General features: G+C 38.0%; 3 protein-coding genes across 9 annotated transcripts in view; all 3 read left to right on the top strand.

Annotated features, from left to right (window-relative positions):
* arhgap39 (Rho GTPase activating protein 39) overlaps nucleotides 1-18,876 on the top strand; it is a 297,080-nt gene that overhangs the window by 209,963 nt on the left and 68,241 nt on the right. The gene's annotated exons all lie outside the window — the stretch shown is intronic.
* pycr3 (pyrroline-5-carboxylate reductase 3) overlaps nucleotides 1-18,876 on the top strand; it is a 540,655-nt gene that overhangs the window by 19,767 nt on the left and 502,012 nt on the right. The gene's annotated exons all lie outside the window — the stretch shown is intronic.
* Nucleotides 1-18,876, top strand: part of eef1db (eukaryotic translation elongation factor 1 delta b (guanine nucleotide exchange protein)) — a 36,463-nt gene that overhangs the window by 2,634 nt on the left and 14,953 nt on the right. For 2 of the 6 annotated variants that reach the window (XM_087297262.1, XM_087297263.1), the window contains exons 2-5: nucleotides 1,129-1,172; nucleotides 5,033-5,874; nucleotides 12,797-12,911; nucleotides 14,363-14,434. In XM_087297262.1, the coding sequence (XP_087153388.1) occupies nucleotides 5,036-5,874; nucleotides 12,797-12,911; nucleotides 14,363-14,434 (1,026 nt within the window). In that variant the 5' untranslated portion in view covers nucleotides 1,129-1,172; nucleotides 5,033-5,035. The remainder of the gene's footprint in view (nucleotides 1-1,128; nucleotides 1,173-5,032; nucleotides 5,875-12,796; nucleotides 12,912-14,362; nucleotides 14,435-18,876) is intronic. The other 4 variants (XM_087297264.1, XM_087297265.1, NM_001161414.1 and 1 more) reach the window with 2 other exon arrangements.

The raw sequence follows: 18,876 nt of genomic DNA on the forward strand, positions 1-18,876 counted from the left end.
AGGCAATTACACTTGTAAAATCAACAATAAATAAGGAACGTATTAATGACAGTAAATGTGATGTGTGAAACGCGGCGTCATTACTTTGAAACTTTTTGTGTTTTGATGCAAACGATGTTTACCTTTTCTTAAGTGTCAAATTATTTTATAAAAATAAAGACCCTATTTAAGTCACATGTAAATTACTAAGAGTTTTTATCTACATGTTGAGATTGATATGATATTCATGTAGTCAAATAACTGAATTAACTATTGAGCAATCAAGTTACATTTGAGAAAAGTAATTGAAATACTATTTTAATGATGCAATCCGTTAGTGTTCACTTCAGCTTACCCAACGCTGGTCATGATGTTGTTTTAATGTTAATTATAACTTATTAAACTAAGTTAATCATGTTTCTAACTTCATCTTATACGATTTACAAGCTGTTTTAAGTGAGTTTAATGTAATTTAAGTCAAGAATAGTCATAAGGTTAATTTGGTTTGGCATTGTAATTGTTTACTTTATGTTAATTAAAGGATAAATCACGTCTCTGTTACACATTCGGGTTCTACATCATCAGTATTAGTCTAAAAATGGTCAAATATTTACAATTTAAGTGATTGTAATCATTAAGTTATACCCGACGAACAAAGTAATAGCAGAAATATGTTAGCGTAACAACATGAAAATGTCAAAATAAGGGTGAATTAAATCTATCATCATGCAGTTTAACTGATATATGAGTAAAAGAATATATAAAATATTTATTCTTAATTGTATACTTCAGCATATTAATCATACAAAATGTTAATATATTTATTTTATGTGATTTGCAACCTTCTTGCTTGTAAAACCAAGTGATTTTGAAGGGCAGTCTCAAATTATTAATGTTTCAAGTGACAAATAATACATTTTTTGGACCAAAATCTTGAATCTTTTAATAAATAATTAAATAAATCTTGATGTACAACATGTATACAAACAATTCTGTTTAAAAATCCCTGTTTTGTACCTATTTTTTTGTTATCACAGAGCTTATTTGTAAGGTTGTGTAATAGCAATGTCCTCCATTTGAGATTGTGTGTAAAACATTTCTTTTAATTGCACTTTATGGTTCATTGCTTGCCCTTGTCTGGATGAGAAGAACGTATTGAGCTGTTTGTTTGGTGGCTTTTCCCTTTGCTGAAGGTGAGTTTTGGACAAAATCTCTCCCATTAGCATGCTGGATGATGGATTTGGTTCATATTATTTGTCCCATGACGGATTTGTGTGCGTGTTTTGTTCATTCTGAATCTGATTGTCCTTTCTTTTCGTCATCATACTTTCAGTTCCTTCTTTTTTTATTAGTTCTAAGCTTGACTTCATTATAAAGCTCAGTGTTTAAATCTAATGCAACCATAAATGTTTGTGTGTTTGTCTTTAAAGCTGAAGTGTGTAATTTTGCTGTGCAGATAAAATAGTAAATGCAATTGCTTTTATTTTGCTATTTAACTTTTTTGTTAGGTGGTTAGTAGTGTTTGATATAGGGTTGTCAAAAGTATCGACTTCGGTACCAATTAGGGCTGCATGATATTGAAAAAAAAACTGACATTATGATATTTCATTTTTCTGCAATTAAATATTGCAATATTAATATAATTTCTATACTGACTATGTTTGGAATAAATTAATAATTTTACATTTATTGCAGAATTATGAATTATAAAACTAACTTTAAACTATTCAACAACAACCATTCTTGGCTAAAGACTTTAGACTTTAATTTACTGTAGTCTTAATTATAGAAAATTTTTTAAATCCAAATAAACTCAGTTAATTGTTTAACAAATTGTAGCATTTCTAGTACCCAAATAGTTCAATCTCGCTTAAAACCATACATAATCATGGACATCAAAAAATCTTTCACTGTTTTGGGGTTAAACTTTGTTTTAAACTGTGTTTTCTGGTTAATTATCACCTCAACTTGACATTGCGATATCGATGCTGAAACGATATATTGTGCAGCCCTAGTACCAATCAGTGCTCTTGTTGTCAAAAGTATCGACTTTGTAATCACTAAGTACTAGTGTTGTTAAATGTATCAACTTCGATACTAATCGGTACTAGTGTTGTCAAAAGTATTGTCTTCAGTACCAATCATACTACTGTTGTCAAAAGTATCTACTACACTACCGATTAGTACTAGTGTTGTCAAAAGTATCAATTTCGCTACCAGTTGGTACTAGTGTTGACAAGTATTGACTTTGGTACCAGTCAATTATAGTGTTGTCAAAAGTATCGACTTTGTCGCCCGATAATACTAGTGTTAACAAAAGTATCAACTTCACTACCAATCAGTGCTAGTGTTATCAAAAGTATTGACGTCATTAAGTATTGACCAATTGGTACTAGTGGTGTCAAAAGTTTCGACTTCACTACCAGTCGGTACTAGTGCTGTAAAAAGTATTGACTTCGCTACCAATTGGTACTAGTGTTGTCAAAAGTATCGACTTCGGTATCAATTGGTACTAGTGTTGTCAAAAGTATCAGTTTTGCTACTAGTTGGTACTAGTGTTGAAAAAAGTATCACCTTAGGTACCAGTCAGTATTAACGTTATCAAAAGTATCAACTTCACTACTAGTCGGTACTAGTGCTGTAAAAATATTGACTTCGCTACCAATGGGTACTAGTGCTGTCAAAAGTATCGACTTCGCTACCAATTGGTACTAGTATTGTCAAAAGTATCGACTTCGCTACCAATTGGTACTAGTGTTGTCAAAAGTATCGACTTCGGTATCAATGGGTACTAGTGGTGTCAAAAGTATCAGTTTTGCTACTAGTTGGTACTAGTGTTGACAAAAGTATCACCTTCGGTACCAGTCAGTAGTAACGTTGTCAAAAGTATCAACTTCACTACTAGTCAGTACTAGTGCTGTAAAAATATTGACTTCGCTACCAATGGGTACTAGTGCTGTCAAAAGTATCGACTTCGGTATCAATTGGTACAAGGGTTTTCAAAAGTATCGACTTCGCTACCAATGGGTACTAGTGCTGTCAAAAGTATCGACTTCGCTACCAATTGGTACTAGTGTTGTCAAAAGTATCGACTTCGCTACCAATGGGTACTAGTGCTCTCAAAAGTATCGACTTCGGTATCAATTGGTACTAGTGTTGTCAAAAGTATCGATTTCGCTACCAATGAGTACTAGTGCTGTCAAAAGTATCGACTTCGGTATCAATTGTTACAAGTGTTGTCAAAAGTATTGACTTCATTACCATTCGGTACTAGTGTTGTCAAAAGTATTGACTTTGCTACCAATTGGCACTATTGTTGTCAAAAGTATTGACTTTGCTACCAATCAGTACTAGTGTTGTCAAAAGTTTCGACTTCAGTAACAATCGCTACTAGTGTTATCAAAAGTATCGACTTTGCTACCGATCGGTACTATTGTTGTCAAAAGTTTTGACTTCAGTAACAATCGCTACTAGTGTTGTCAAAAGTATCGACTTTGCTACTAATTGGTAATAGTGTTGTCAAAAGAATGGACTTTGATACAAATTTATGATGACCTTCACAGCCAATCACAGTTATTTCTAAGCAGGTGAACACAATGGCCAATCAGTGGTGTTTAAGAACGTGTTCAACAGCGCTCAAATGTTTGCGGGAAATCGATGTTCAAAAAAATTTCAGTACCAATTAGAATCAAAGTTCAACACTTTTGACAACACAAGTACCAATTTGAATCGAACACTCATATCATACGTCAGCTTTATGGACATTCAACTGATCAACGTTGCTTTGAAATGCTCCAGTGTTCATAGTATCTTTGTTTGCACTCGGTGAACGCCAAACGCTGAATAAACACAGTAAGGGTGTTTGTTTGCTGAAATTCGTATTAAAATCTGTTTTATTTGTATTGTGCAGTGTATATTTGTAAAGTCTTTATGCAGAGTATATATTGTAAAAAGGGGAAACGCAATAAATTGTTGTATGAATGCTGTAATGTTTAAATAATTTTCCTTTAAAAGCGCGTGAAGGTCATGTGACCATCAGGAAGAATGCAGCATCTCATTTCTCACAGGATGCATTCTCTGTTCTCGTGGTCTCCTGAGTTCGTTCTTTCGAGGTGACCTGGCATGATCGGTCTCCACAAGAACACAAGTTCGTTCTCTGCATTCTTGGAATTGAGAAACAGCCACAGGCCAATCAGTGGTGTTTAATTACCATCTCAAAAGTGTTCAAATGTTAGCAGGAATTCAACGTTTTTAAAATCGCTGTACCAGAAGTTACGGAAATTGATACTTTTGACAACTCTAGTGTGTTGTGTATCGTTTGCGAAAAATAATTTTAAAGATGTCCAAGTTGACATTACGTAAAAAGGAACAAATAACATGTCTTGAAAGTCTAAAAGCATTAATTTTATGGTGAAATCTGTTAATTTGAAATTGCGTAATAATAATGTTGTTCTTTAATTTCACTTAAAGTATATAATTTTTTGTGATAAATGATAAATGGATTAATTGTAATTCGTAGATCATTTCTTAAATTTTCTGAATGCATATTGATTCTAATATCAGAATGCATATCAATTTTCGTTTTAAGTGGTACGTGTAAGGAGTTGGAAGCAAGCAGAGCACAGCTGTTTGTAAAGCAACAGTGCAATCTGCTGTTCAAAATTAAGCTCAGAATCAATTCAAGAGAGAATCACAATGCATATCTCACAATCAATGCATTTCTCGACTCTATTTTACGATTTATAATAAAACTTATTTTTAAACTAGTTTTAAAATCAGCGGCTTCTGTAATACATTTTAAAACATACTTTTTTCAGCACTATATACCACTTTTAAGATTCTGCTTCATATTATAACCTAAAACTAGCCAAATAACTAAACATTTGTTTAATTCTGATTAAAAAATATTTGTACATCCGAAAATACAATTTACACACTTCATGTTTAATGTTAACCTACTTCTGTGTAATTAATTCTCCAGTTCCCTGTCACTGTCCTTTTCCTCTTCCCTTATTTCTCAATCCCCTTCTACCTTTGTATTCCCGAACACAAGAAAATGCGCAACAGGAGCCATCGAAATTCTTCTTCAAACCAGTCTGGTTCCTCCGAGCGGCAGACGGACCGAACCACTGGGTGTTTGTCCAGCGGGGCGCTCGAGGGTTTGAGATCGGAGTGTTCAGCCATCTGGTTTGACCGTGTTCAATACGAAAGAGCGGAAAGTCTGTATTACGTGCGGCTGTTGCAGCAGCAAAATGGCACAACTGCTACTGCAAGCTCTTCTAGTTCCAAGCGAAAGCAAGACACATGCCAGCATGGAGAACAAGAGGCTTGTCACCACATCGTTCAGTCCGTGTGGGTCAATAAACCCAAATATGATCAAGCTGAGAGCAAGTTTGTGGGCCAAAATCATGCAGCGACTCCAAGATCTCTTCAACTGCAGCCCAGCAGCCAAACACCATGTGATGAAGGCTACCAATCACAAACCCCGACCCCGCCCACTCCTGCTTCTAAGCCAATCAATGGCCTTCCTTGCCTCTCTCTTCCCCCAATGGGGGTTTGGCTACAGAAGCCTCTTTTCGATAAAGCCGAGGCGTCTTTCTATCAAAACCTGTACAACCAGAACTCAACGCCAAGAAAACCAACCAACCAGTCCAAGTCCAAGCGACAAAATAACAATGTTGCTGCGCCGAAAAAGCCTGTGGTTTGCAATCAGCAGGATTCCAATCATCCCTCCACCAATCAGGGAGCAGCTGGGTGTTATTTCCTGCATGCTGACAGCGAGAGGGTGTGGCTTGATCGTGGTCGCTATGCGGAGGCGGAGTCTCGTTTCTATGGAGGAGCTGTTGGGAGATCCATTAAAACACCTGTAAACCCTTCAAAGCAGAAACAGAAGAAGTATGATCTGATACTCAGGAATAAGCGCACACACTTTCCCCACATTCTTTATTTCGGTAGTTAGTTAGTTCACTGCCAAATTAAGGTGTTATTGTAACCTTTATGTTGCTTCAAACCTACTGTTATAGTCAGCATGAAATGAAAGTTAAGATTGTCCTTTTTTTCCCAATGTTGTGACATACGGCTCTAAAATGATAATAATAAAAAAAAGGTCTGCATGATTTCATCCTTTGTAAACCAGTTATATAGTCAGAGGGTGGGCTTGTTAACAAAAAGGATGAAAATTGACAAATGTACAAAAGCAGGGCAGAAGCAAGACCCCTCCCTAGATTACTGAAAACTCCACCTTAAAGGACTAATAGCTCCGCCCCCAAAAGACTGGTAGTCCTGCCTTAAATTACTGATAGCCCCACCCTAAATTACCGATAGCTCTGGCCTAATGGACTGATAGTCCTTCCCTAATTAAGTAATAGTCCCGCCCTAATCGACTAATAGCTCCACCCTAATTGACCGACAGCCCCACCCTAAATTACTGATAGCTCTGGCCTAATAGACTGATAGTCTTTCCCTAATTAAGTGAGATTCCCGCCCTAAATGACTAATAGCTCCACCCTAATTGACTGATAGCCACACCTTAAAGGACTGATTGCACCGTCCTAAAAGACTGATAGTCCCACCTTAAATGACTGATAGACCTGCCCATCGGCCTGCCCTAAAGGACTTGATAGCTCCGCCCTAAAATACTGATAATACTGCCTTGGATGACTGATAGCCCTGCCCTACAAGACTGATAGCTCTGCCTTAAATGACTGATAGCTCCACCCTAAAAAAACTGATAATCTCATCTTAAATGTCTGATAGTCTCGCCCTAAAGGACTGATAGTGTCGCCCTAAAGGACTGATATCTCCGCCCTAGTTGACTGATAACGCCGCCCTAAAAGACTGATATCTTTGGCCTAAAATTGTTAGCTCCGCCCTAAATGACTTATATCTCCCGCCCTAAAACACTGATAGCTCCGCCATCAATGACTGAGTCCCTTCTTAAAGAACTGATATCCTCACTTAAAATGACTGATAGCCAGGGCCGGAGCAAGCTGAACTGCCGCTCTAGGCAGAGGACGATCACGCCTCAACCCCAATGTGAAAACAAAAGTGACCGGTTATGAAAATGAAGTGAGGTGTCGCAGACCTCTTATTCTGCCACCCTATGCGCGGATATGACTGAGGACGCGTGGGTGCTGAGGGAGGGAGGTGTCGCGTACGGTGCCCTCTCTATTCTGCCGTTCTATGCGTGGATATAACTGAGGACGCGCGGGTGCTGAGGGAGGGAGGTGTCACGGACGCTGCCCTCTCTATTCTGTCGCGCTTTGTGCGGATATAACTGAGGACGCGCGAGTGTCGCAGACCTCTTCTGCCGCCCAATGCACGGATATAACTGAGGACACGCGGGTGCTGATGGAGGTGTCGCTGACAGCCCGCGCCCTCTCTATTCTGTCGCCAATGTGCAATTATATCTGAGGTGGGGTGGTGAGGGAGGTGTCACGGACATAACTCAGGACGCGGGTGGTAATGGAGGTGTCGTGGACGCCGCCTTCTCTATACTGCCACCCTAGGCGTCTGCCTAGGTCGCCTCTATGGATGCGCCGGCCCAGCTGATTGCTCCACCCTAAAGTCCTGATAGGTCTGGCTTAAGGCACTGTTAGCCCCACCCTAAAAGACTGATAGCTCCTCCCTCAAAGGCTGATGGCCCGCGCCCTAGGGGACTGATAACCCCATCTAAAGTAACTGCTATCTCCACCCTGAATTACTAATAGCCCTGCCCTAAATGGCCTAATGGACTGATAGTCCTTCCTAAGTTGAGTGATAGTACCGCCCTAAAGGACTAATAGCCCCGCCCTATGGACTAATAGCCCTACCTAAAATGACTGATAGTTCCACCCTAAATTCCTGTTAGCTCCTCACTAAAGGACTGATTGCTTCGCCCTGAATTCTTGTTAGCAACGCTAAGCTCCAACGTTAGCTCCACCCTGAATCACCAATTGCCCCGTCCTGAATTACCGATATCCCCGCCCTAAAGGACTAATAGCTCCACCCTAAATACCGGATAGCTCCACCCTAAAGAACTGATAGTTCTGCCTTAAATTCAAGTTAGCTCCGCCCTAAATTACTGATAGTTCTTGCCTAATGGACTGACAGTCCTTCCCTAATTGAGTTATGGTCCCGCCCTAAAGGACTAATAGCTGTGTCCTAATTGACTGATAGCCCCACCTTAATGGACTGATAGCACCATCCTAAGAGACTGATAGTTCCACCTTAAATAACTGTTAGCCCTGCCCAAAGGGACTGATAGCCCATCTAAAATGACTGATAGCTCGATCTTAGCTCCACCCTAAATTACTAATAGCCCTGCCCTAAAAGACTGATAACTTCGCCCTTAATGACTTATAGCCCCGCCTTAAAGCACTGATAGCCCCACCTAAAATGACTGATAGCACCACCCTAAATTCCTGATAGCTCCGCACCAAATGACTGATTGCTCCGCCCTAAGAGACTGTTAGCCCTTGAATCACAGATCGCCACGTTCTAAATTACAGATATCTTCGCCCCAAAGGACCGATAGCTCCACCCTAAATACCTGGTAGCTCCACCCTAAAGGGTCTGCTATCTCCACCCTGAATTACTAATAGCCCTGCCCTAAAAGACTTGATAGCTCCGCCCTGAATGATTTATAGCCCCGCTCTAAAGGACTGATAGCTCCACCTAAAATGACTGATAGTTCCACCCTAAATTCCTGATAGCTCCACCCTGAAGAACTGATAGCTTTGCTCAAAATTATCGTTAGCAACACCCTAAGGGACTGTTAGCTCCACCCTGAATCACAGATCGCCCTGCCCCAAAGGACTGATAGCTCCACCCTAAAGAACCGATAGTTCCGCCTTAAGTTCATGTTAGCTCCGCCTTTAAGGACTGACATCCCCACCCTAAATAACTGCTAGCTCTGCCCTGAATGACTTAAAGCCCCACCCTAAAGGACTGATAGTCTAACTTAAAATGACTGATAGCTCCACCCTAAATTCCTAATAGCTCTGCCCCTAAATTCCTGATAGCCCCACTCTAAAAGAATGTTAGCCCCGCCCTAAAAGAATAATAGCTCCACCCTAAATGACTGATAACCCACCCTAAAGGAGTTCCATGTGACTAGAAGTTTATATTATTTGATAAAAGATTTCAAGGGCAAGTACTTTTCTACATAATAATGAACTGCACAGATGTATTGTTCATTATTGTTATTTATATATAAATGTAAGAAGACTAGATTTTGATTTCAGACCAACTTTAATATCCAGCAAAACGTTCGTTCAGGTTTGGAGCAAGATAAAGGTCAGTAAATGACACAGTGTGTTGTTGTGAACTGTAAACCAGCGCTGAGAGGTATTTTCAGTCTCACCCATTCAATAAATGTGTACAGCCTTCCTGCTTCTTTTGTCCATCATCTTCATGCCATGGCATATATTCTTTATCATTTTATTCCTCCTCATCTCCTTCTATATTTTCATTCTTGTTGTGTTGGCTTGGAAGAGTCATCTGTCTGAATTTCGTTCAGGGTTCATCTGTTCTCCTTCATTTAGTTCTGTTGCTGTTTTGATGTCATTTCTGCATGGTTGCATTAACATCTGTTATTAGTAGTAGCAGCGTTAGCTCCATACGCCAGTTTTGGGGAGTAATTTACATTGTTAATATAGTGTGCTTATATAGTTTTTATTTGTAGATTTTGATATTGGGTGGCTCAGTGGTTAGCACTGTCGCCTCACAGCAAGAAGGTCACTGGTTCGAGTCCCTGCCAGGCCAGTTGGCATTTCTGTGTGGAGTTTGCATGTTCTCCCTGTGTTGGCTTGGGTTTCCTCCAGGTGCTCCGGTTTCAGTCCATTTGATGAACTAAATTGGCTGTAGTGTATGGGTGTTTCCCAGTACTGGGTTGCGGCTGGAAGTGCATCCGCTGCATAAAACATATGCTGTAAGAGTTGGCGGTTCATTCCACTGTGGCGACCCCTGATAAATAAGGGACTAAGCTGAAAAGAAAATGAATGACTGAATGATTTTAATATGTATTTTGGGTTTGTTTGTTTCTTTGGTCTTGTTTTTGTCTTTTCCCAGCTAATATAATTATAATATTTAAATATTTTATTATAATTTTACTTATGAGATATTTTTTCTTCTATTTTTATTTTTGGTTTTTGTGTCATGTTTTTGGTTAAGTACATTAAACACACATTTTTTGGCACACTATAAAGTAACCAACCACAAATGGTGCACCAAATCAGTTGATTTAAATGTACGGAAGCGTAGAGCTGCCACTCAAGTAAAAAAAAAATCTGAGCTTTATCACGTTTGTACAATATACTTTTCACGTTCTTACAATATAATATCACGTTCTTACAATATAAATTCACGTTTGTACAATATAATTATCACGTTCTTACAATATAATATCATGTTTGTACAATATAATTATTACGTTATTACGTGAAAACTTTATTGCTTAGGCTACGTTTACCTGGTGCGATCAGAGCGTGAGAAAATGTCTCGTTTTACAGAATTAATTAAGTTCTATTTTATGCTTGGATTGAGACATGGGGAAATTTTGCAGCTACTGATTGTGATTACTAGACCCAGTAATAAAACAGTTAGTGACGTTATGATCCATACTCCATCGCAAGAATCTTTGCATGTCTGCCATTGCGAGGAGAAGGGAACCGTGTGCAGATTACAGGTCTACACGCGAGAAAACTACAGCTCGCGAGCGCACAGGGGATCTTCACGTGACATCATCATCTGTGCGCACGTATGGCGGCAAATAACGTGATAATTATATTGTACAAACACGATATTATATTGTAAGAACGTGATAATTATATTGTACAAACGTGATATTATATTGTAAGAACGTGAAAAGTATATTGTACAAACGTGATATTATATTGTAAGAACGTGATAATTATATTGTACAAACATGATATATTGTAAGAACGTGAAAAGTATATTGTACAAACGTGATATTATATTGTAAGAACGTGAAAAGTATATTGTACAAACGTGATATTATATTGTAAGAACGTGATAATTATATTGTAAGAACGTGATTATTATATTGTACAAACATGAATTTATATTGTAAGAACGTGAAAAGTATATTGTACAAACGTGATATTATATTGTAAGAACGTGATAATTATATTGTAAGAACGTGATTATTATATTGTACAAACATGAATTTATATTGTAAGAACGTGAAAAGTATATTGTACAAACGTGATATTATATTGTAAGAACGTGATAATTATATTGTACAAACATGATATATTGTAAGAACGTGAAAAGTATATTGTACAAACGTGAATTTATATTGTAAGAACGTGAAAAGTATATTGTACAAACGTGATATTATATTGTAAGAACGTGATAATTATATTGTACAAACGTGAATTTATATTGTAAGAACGTGAAAAGTATATTGTACAAACGTGAATTTATATTGTAAGAACGTGAAAAGTATATTGTACAAACATGATATATTGTAAGAACGTGAAAAGTATATTGTAAGAACGTGATATTATATTGTAAGAACGTGAAAAGTATATTGTACAATTGTGATAAAGCTCAATTTTTTTTTTTTTACATGGGTGGCAGCTCTACGCTTCCGTATAAATGTATTAATTTGCTCGTACTCAATGTTTTTTTAATAATAGATAAAAACAATTAAGAATCATTTCACTGTTCAAAAATTCAAAAATAAAAACAAGCTTTTTATTAGCTCCCCAAAACTTGCTCTGCGCCATAGTTCAGTTTAAACATCCATTCACATCATCGACTTTCATCAAATAGATAGAAAATCACATACATTTTGTCACCTGTTTACTTAAAGCAGGCATGTCCAAGCTCGGTCCTGGAGGGCCGGTGTCCTGCAAAGTTTAGTTCCAATTCCAATCAGACACACCTGGACTAGCTAATCAAGCTCTAACTAGGCCAGGGGTCACCAAACCTGTTCCTAGAGGGTCAGTGTCCTGCGGATTTTAGCTCCAACCCTAATCAAACACACCTAAACAAGCTAATCAAGGTCTTACTAGGTATACTTGAAACACCCAGGCAGGTGTGTTGAGGCAAGTTGGAGCTAAACTCTGCAGGGACACCAGCTCTCCAGGACCAAGATTGGTGATCCCTGAACTAGGCTGTCCAGAAACGTCCTTGCTGGTGTGTTGAGGCAGGATGGAGCTTAAATCTGCAGGACACCGGCCCTCCACGACCGGGTTTGGACACCCCTGACTTAAAGGGTCAGTTCACACCAAGAAATGAATATTGCCTCCCCCTTTATTCATCCTCAAGTGTTCTCAAGCTAAATCTGTTTTATTTGGTAGAAAGCAAAAGAAGCTATTTTGAAATCTGTAACCATCGACTTCCATAGTAGGAAAAACAAATACAATGCAAGTCAATGGTTACAGGTTTCCAACATGCTTCAAATGATCTTCTTTTGTGTTTAATAGAGAAAAAATTTAAGTAAAATACGTTTGTGACAAGTTAAGGCTGATTTATACTTCAGCATTAAGTGCACCATATGATCCGGCGCAGGTTTCGCGCAGTCGCATAGCCCTTGTCGTGGCTGATGCCGAAGCAAATGTAACTACACGTCGCAACGATGCATAGCACAAGCTCTGTGATTGGTCGGCTTGGTAGCTGTGACCAGCGTCACGCGGATCACTCGAGTCAGAAGTATAAATCAGCCTTTAAGGATTGAGTAAGTGATTACAGATGTTTTGGGGGGTGATCTGTGCCTTTAAGTCTCATTTGTGAAATGTGAATGATTTTGCTGGTTATTTGGTTCAGTGTTTGTTAGTTTTTACAGCTCTCGTTGTGTGTGTTTATGTAGGATGACTGCAGCGGACTGTTTGGCTAGTGAGAGGATCTGGTTTGATAAGCCGAGATATGATGAAGCGGAACGACGGTTTTACGAACAGATGAACGGACCCACAAAGCCCAAACAGGTAATGAATACCAGGGGGATATACAGTCGAAGACAAAATTATTATCCTCTTATAAGAGGGTTTACACACAGTTGTGTGTCAGTGTGTGAATATCTCCAGCTTCTAATGGTAAACATGTATTAATTGTGTTGTTTATAATCAGACTTGATGAAAACAGTCTGCAGAAATGCTTTGACTGACATTCTTTCTCATTAGAGGGGGAAAGCCCCGCCCACTAGTGCCCATCTCTCCCTCATTAGCATAAACAGCCCTGAGTGAGAAGCAGCCGTCCATTGGCCATTACAGTGATTGAGCTGCTGAAGACAATGTCAGTATAGACAATGGGTGCTTTCACACCTAGACATTTGTTGTGGAACCTGTCTCATTTGCCCGGTTAGCACAGTTCGTTTGGCAAATATGAAACCCGCAATCGCACTCAGAACCGCGCCAAATCAATCCCTAGCCCGAAATCGCCTGAATGAGTAAAATGTACAAAGTGTTAATAGAAATCTCAATACGCAAATGAAGAAAGTTTATTAAATAAGACAATTTGAATTGAATAATGGCAAAATTTGCACATTTGTTACACCGCCAGCATAATGTGTAAGCCATAGAAAGGGTCCCTACTGAAAAAACAGCTTAAACCAGCCTTGAGCTGAACGACCAGCTTGGTTTTAGAGGTGTTTTGGCCATTTCTAGAGTGGTTTCCAGTCATTTCCAGCCTGGTGTTAGCTGGTCAGGCTGAAAAAATAACCAGATAACACCAGCTTGACCAGCAGCTATGTAATGTAATGTAATGTGTATTTATAAAGTGCATTTATTGTGTATGGCCATACATCCAAAGCGCTTTACAATCATGAGGGGGAGTCTCTCCACACCACCACCAGTGTGCAGCATCCACTTGGATGATGCGACGGCTGCCACAGGACAACGGCGCCAGTGCTTCACCACACACCAGCTATTGGTGGAGTGGAGAGACAGTGATAGAGCCAATTTGGTGGAAGGGGATGATTGAGAGGCCGTGATCGTATAGGCCGATTGAGGGACTTTGGCCAGGACACTGGGGTTACACCCCTGCTTCTTTCTTTTATTGCTAGAAGGCCCGCTCCCGTCCAAAATTAAACCAATTACCGACTGCTCCCGCGCATTATTCAGAAATTTATTTCTACGCCGCAGAAATCTGGTCGGGTCCCGTGGTGGTAGACCTCTACCAAAAGTGGGTATATGCACAACAACGATAGTGATTTAAAATATATGTTTTGGGGGGCCGCAAATGGCCTACAAGCCGGTAGTTTTAAACCTTTGCACTAGAGACATATTTAAAAAAAAAAAAAAAAAAGGGGGGTGGGGGCATAATAGGTTTCCTTTAGCAAATTATTTTTGTTGTATTGTCTACAGAACAAACTACTATTGTCCAATGACTTGCCTTTTAAATTGCACACACTGATGTTTCTCTCTCTCTGTTGTTTCAGGACACTGGAGCTAACACTATTCTTCAAGACATCGCTCGAGCGCGAGAAAACATCCAGAAGTCTCTCGCTGGGGTGAGTTGAGCAAAAAACATTTAGTTACTGTTAGAAGAGGATTAAAAAGAAAGGTGATATTAAAAAAAAATAATAAAAAAAGGAATTTAATTTTCGATTTTAAAAGAAATAAAAAATCTGTATTTGTAGAGTTTCAAAAAATGTTTTACGTAATTTATATATATTTTTTTTTCAAAAGTATTTTTATCGAACATATTAGATATGAAACATACATTACAAATAGCTTTTCACTTTTTCTTTTTTTTTTTACACAACAAACAAACAAAACCTGTCGCACATATATACATTTAGGTTCTAGAAAAAAAATATAAATAATATTAAGAAAAAATACAAATAAATAGTAATAATAAGTAAAGCATATGTTACTCTCATATATAAGGGAAAAAAAGAAAAAAATACAAAAAATAGAAAGAAAAAAAAACAACAACAAACAAACAAGGAAAGGTTCTACTCTTCTAAAATGACTGAGGGGTCCATCTTTTTAACGTGATCTAAAACAGGTTGCCAGATGAGAAAAAACATATCAGTACGTATTTTTTCTAAGGTCAGGTGATGTAGAAGTTTCATAAGCCATTGCTTAAAGGTTGGAGGAAGTTTTTCCTTCCATTTCAGCAATATTAATCTAGCTAAAAGCGTAGCAAAGGCAATCACATTTATCTTGCTTTTGTTAAAACATAAGGACTGTGGTGTGATCCCAAAAATTGAAATTATGGCCTCAGGTTCTACATAGGTATTTAATGCGTCTGAGAGGAATTGAAATATTAGCTGCCAGACTTTCTTTAATTTTGAACAAGCCCAAAACATATAAGATAAAGTAGCTGGCTCAATGTTACATCGGTCACAGTTAGGGTCTATATTCGGTTGAAATTTGGCTAGTTTCACTTTGGACCAATGTAATCTATGTACTACTTTAAATTGTATAACTCTGTTTTAAACAAATTGAAGATGAGTGTAATTTATATAAAATTAATTACAGAAAAAAAGTTGTGTGCTTATTTAAATGACTGATTAAATATAAATTAAACACATGTATTTATTGGTATTACCATATATCTTACTTATTGCTAAATAAGTGAAACAAAAAAAAACAATACAATACTATTAAGCATGTTTATTTTCTCTTTCAGAATTATTAAACAATTTTAAGCTTATTATATTATAAACTTATGTTGTGACAATCTGAAATAATACAACAAAAAACTGTCATGGGGTAATGTCTTTTCAAAGTGGTCAAAGAGAATATTTTTATACTTTTTAAGCGAGTAATATGTATACTTTAGGTCTAATATATAACTTTAAAGGTGCAATAAGAACGTTTGACACCCAGTGGTTGAACTAGGCTTTGCATTCCTGGTTCAAAACACACACTGGTGCAGGTTGCCAGATTGACAACACCAACAGAAGTGAGTCTGACAATCGAGCCTAAAGGCTGTTCTATACCTTGTTCTAAATAAAAGCAACGGCACACGATGGAAGGGATATTCCTGCACAGAAAGTACATCCTCAAAGCAGAATATCTGACTCCAGCATTGCTTTTCAGATAAGCAAGAATGTTCACTCAGCATGTTTCTGAAATATCTGCGAACATATCATGGTGTTTTTATGCTTTAGAAGAGTCAAAAACTTAGGGTGCTTTCACACCTGCCTTGTTTAGCTCGATTGAATCGCACTAGAGTTCGTTTCCCCTTTTGGTGTGGTTCGTTTGGGCAGGTGAGAATGCAGCAATCGTACTCTAGTGCGCACCAAAAGTGGACCAAATAAGCGTACCGAGACCTGCTCAAAGAGGTGGTCTCGGTACGCTTTCAAACGAACCCTGGAGTGGTTCGTTTGTGGTGAGAATATGATCCGTACTAAAACAGGTCCAACCGCAAAAAGTACTGCGCCTTTTGGACTAATTCAGCTGCCGTAGGCCGATGCGCTGTGCATTATGGGATATGGAGGAAAATATTTGTTGACAGCGCTTTACCAACAGAGAGAGAGAGAGAGGGGAAAACATTACCTGATGGATCGTTGGTAATGTTTCTGCAAGATGAGCATGTCACAGTTTAGCTAAATTAATTCACGGCTCCTCCTGAAGTGACGAGCGATGCATTAAACACTGTTTTCCAGCCGCGCTTCATTTTCGTAATGTATAGTTTGTCTCAAGCAGTCATGCAATCAGCCAGCGCAGTCGTCCCTCCAGAGTAAAAGGTTTTGTTTACCTGCGGGAGTTCACTGGCATTTTCCCGCACGTGAATTCTGACCAATCAATAAGCAGTTTAGAAAATATGTTCAACAACATCTGGCCAATGAGAGATGTGGATTTTGTCAGATGACTGCGTTTTGGTTCGTTTCAAATGGTTCGGACCAAAGCCAGCAGTGTGGTGTGAAAACGACCCAAAGACGGCAGAAGATGCAACAATGAATCATTTATTACCCTTGGTTCGGACCGAATGAAGCGAACTACAGATGTGAAAACACCCTTACATACAGCACCTTTAAGATGCCAATATAAACATTTTGCATACAGACAAGCACTTTAAAACGGCACCACCCTAGCTTTAGTACAATTGTAATAAAAAACATTTATTATTATTTAGTTTTTTTGATGAACTAAATAAAGCCCTGTGTTTGTTACACTGTTTATAGGGCTTCAAAATGTGGTCATTAGGTGTGTTTGTATGTAAATGACTACAATTAAATACAGTACATTTATTTCTTGTTATTACTTTATGCAATATTAAAAAAGGAAATGTTACATACAGTTGAAGTCAGAATTATTAGCCCCCCTGAATTATTAGCGCCCCTGTTTTTTTTCCCCCCCTAATTAATGTTCTGTTCTGGGAAGATTGTTTCAGCACATTTCTAAATATAATAGTGTTGATAACTCATCTCTAATAACTGATTTATTTTATCTTTGTCATGATGACAGTAAATAATATTTTACTTGATATTCTTCAAGACACTTCTATACAGCTTAAAGTGACATTTAAAGGCTTCACTGGGTTAATAAGGTGAACTAGGCAGGTTAGGGTAATTAGGCAAGTTATTGTATAATGATGGTTTGTTCTGTAGATTATCGGAAAAAAATTAGCTTAAAGGGGCTAATAATATTGTGCTTAAAATGGTGTTTAAAAATTTAGAAACTGCTTTTATTCTAGCCGAAATAAAACAAATGCGACTTTCTCCAGAAGAAAAAATATTATCAGACATACTGTGAACATTTCATTGCTCTGTTATAAAATCATTTGGGAAATATTTTAAAAAGAAAATAAAAATCAAAAAGGGGCGAATGATTCTGACTTCAACTGTATACGTTACAAACAAAAACAACCAAAAAAAACAATGGAAACATGAAGCTAATAATCATTTTTATTTGGTATTTTTGGGGTTTACAAATTTAAACCATCACTTTTTTTTTTCTTTTGGCATACAAATTGTCTTTATTTTGTATTTATTTATTTAGTTGTTGTTGTTTCATTGTGGGTTATTGTGCAGCTTTATCCTCTTCTGTTTTGTTGCCTAATGCCTACATAGACACTATCTAGCGTTCTGCAACAATTTACATTCAATTCCTAGCTTCTCTAAAAGCTTCTGCATTGAGAGCATGGCTCTGATTAGCTGACTATTCACTACCTCGAATCAGAAAAGGGTGTGACCGTATGGAAAACGCAAATAAAAAAAAGAAAGTAGTGATTTCCAAATGTGCTTTGACAACACAAGTTCAAGCAAGAACTTCAAAGTTTGACAGACTAGTGTAACGTCAGTACTCAGGCTGCCTGAGTGGCTACATTGAGCCACTAAACATTGTTCTGATGACGTTTTTCAACAGGAGGAAAACGCGAATTACTTCCAAACACTTCAGATATAGTCTGTGTTAGTTACTGTAAGACTATTGATGAACTCCAGCATAACACTGTATGACAACACTTCAGACGACTGATCTAGAGCCCACAGCTAATCAATCTGACAGATTCTGCAGTGCATTACAGCTCTAAATATAAATATAAACCATAAATGATCTTAAATAAAACAAATACATGTATAGAGATGGTATATAAGTATATAACTTTACTCACATGGGAAACGGAGGCCACGTGAATGGTTTGTGAGCACAATTAAGTGCACTCAGCATGTCATGCCATCTAATAATTGTAGGAAACAAGTCCAAAAGGCAGTCGACTGTGTAAAGCCACATAAAACAACACAGAAATATGATAAATATGCCGAGTTCAGTGACTAATCTGCAGGATTCAGCTGAGGTGACGTGACGGCGACCAGCGAGACCTAACTGTCACTCAAGTGGCCACGCCCCTAATTATGCAAACTTAATATAAAGGAAACGGATGAGTTATAAAAAAATTCACCCCCTCACAGTTGTCATGAAGGGTAATATTAGCTGTATGAACCAAAATCGTTCTTTGTACCAGGCTGTAAACACCTTTTTTCTGCTGTAAGGTTGG

Source organism: Danio rerio, chromosome 20 (assembly GCF_052040795.2).
Source record: "Danio rerio strain M-AB ecotype USA chromosome 20, GRCz13ab, whole genome shotgun sequence".
Classification (NCBI taxonomy): Eukaryota; Metazoa; Chordata; class Actinopteri; order Cypriniformes; family Danionidae; genus Danio; species Danio rerio.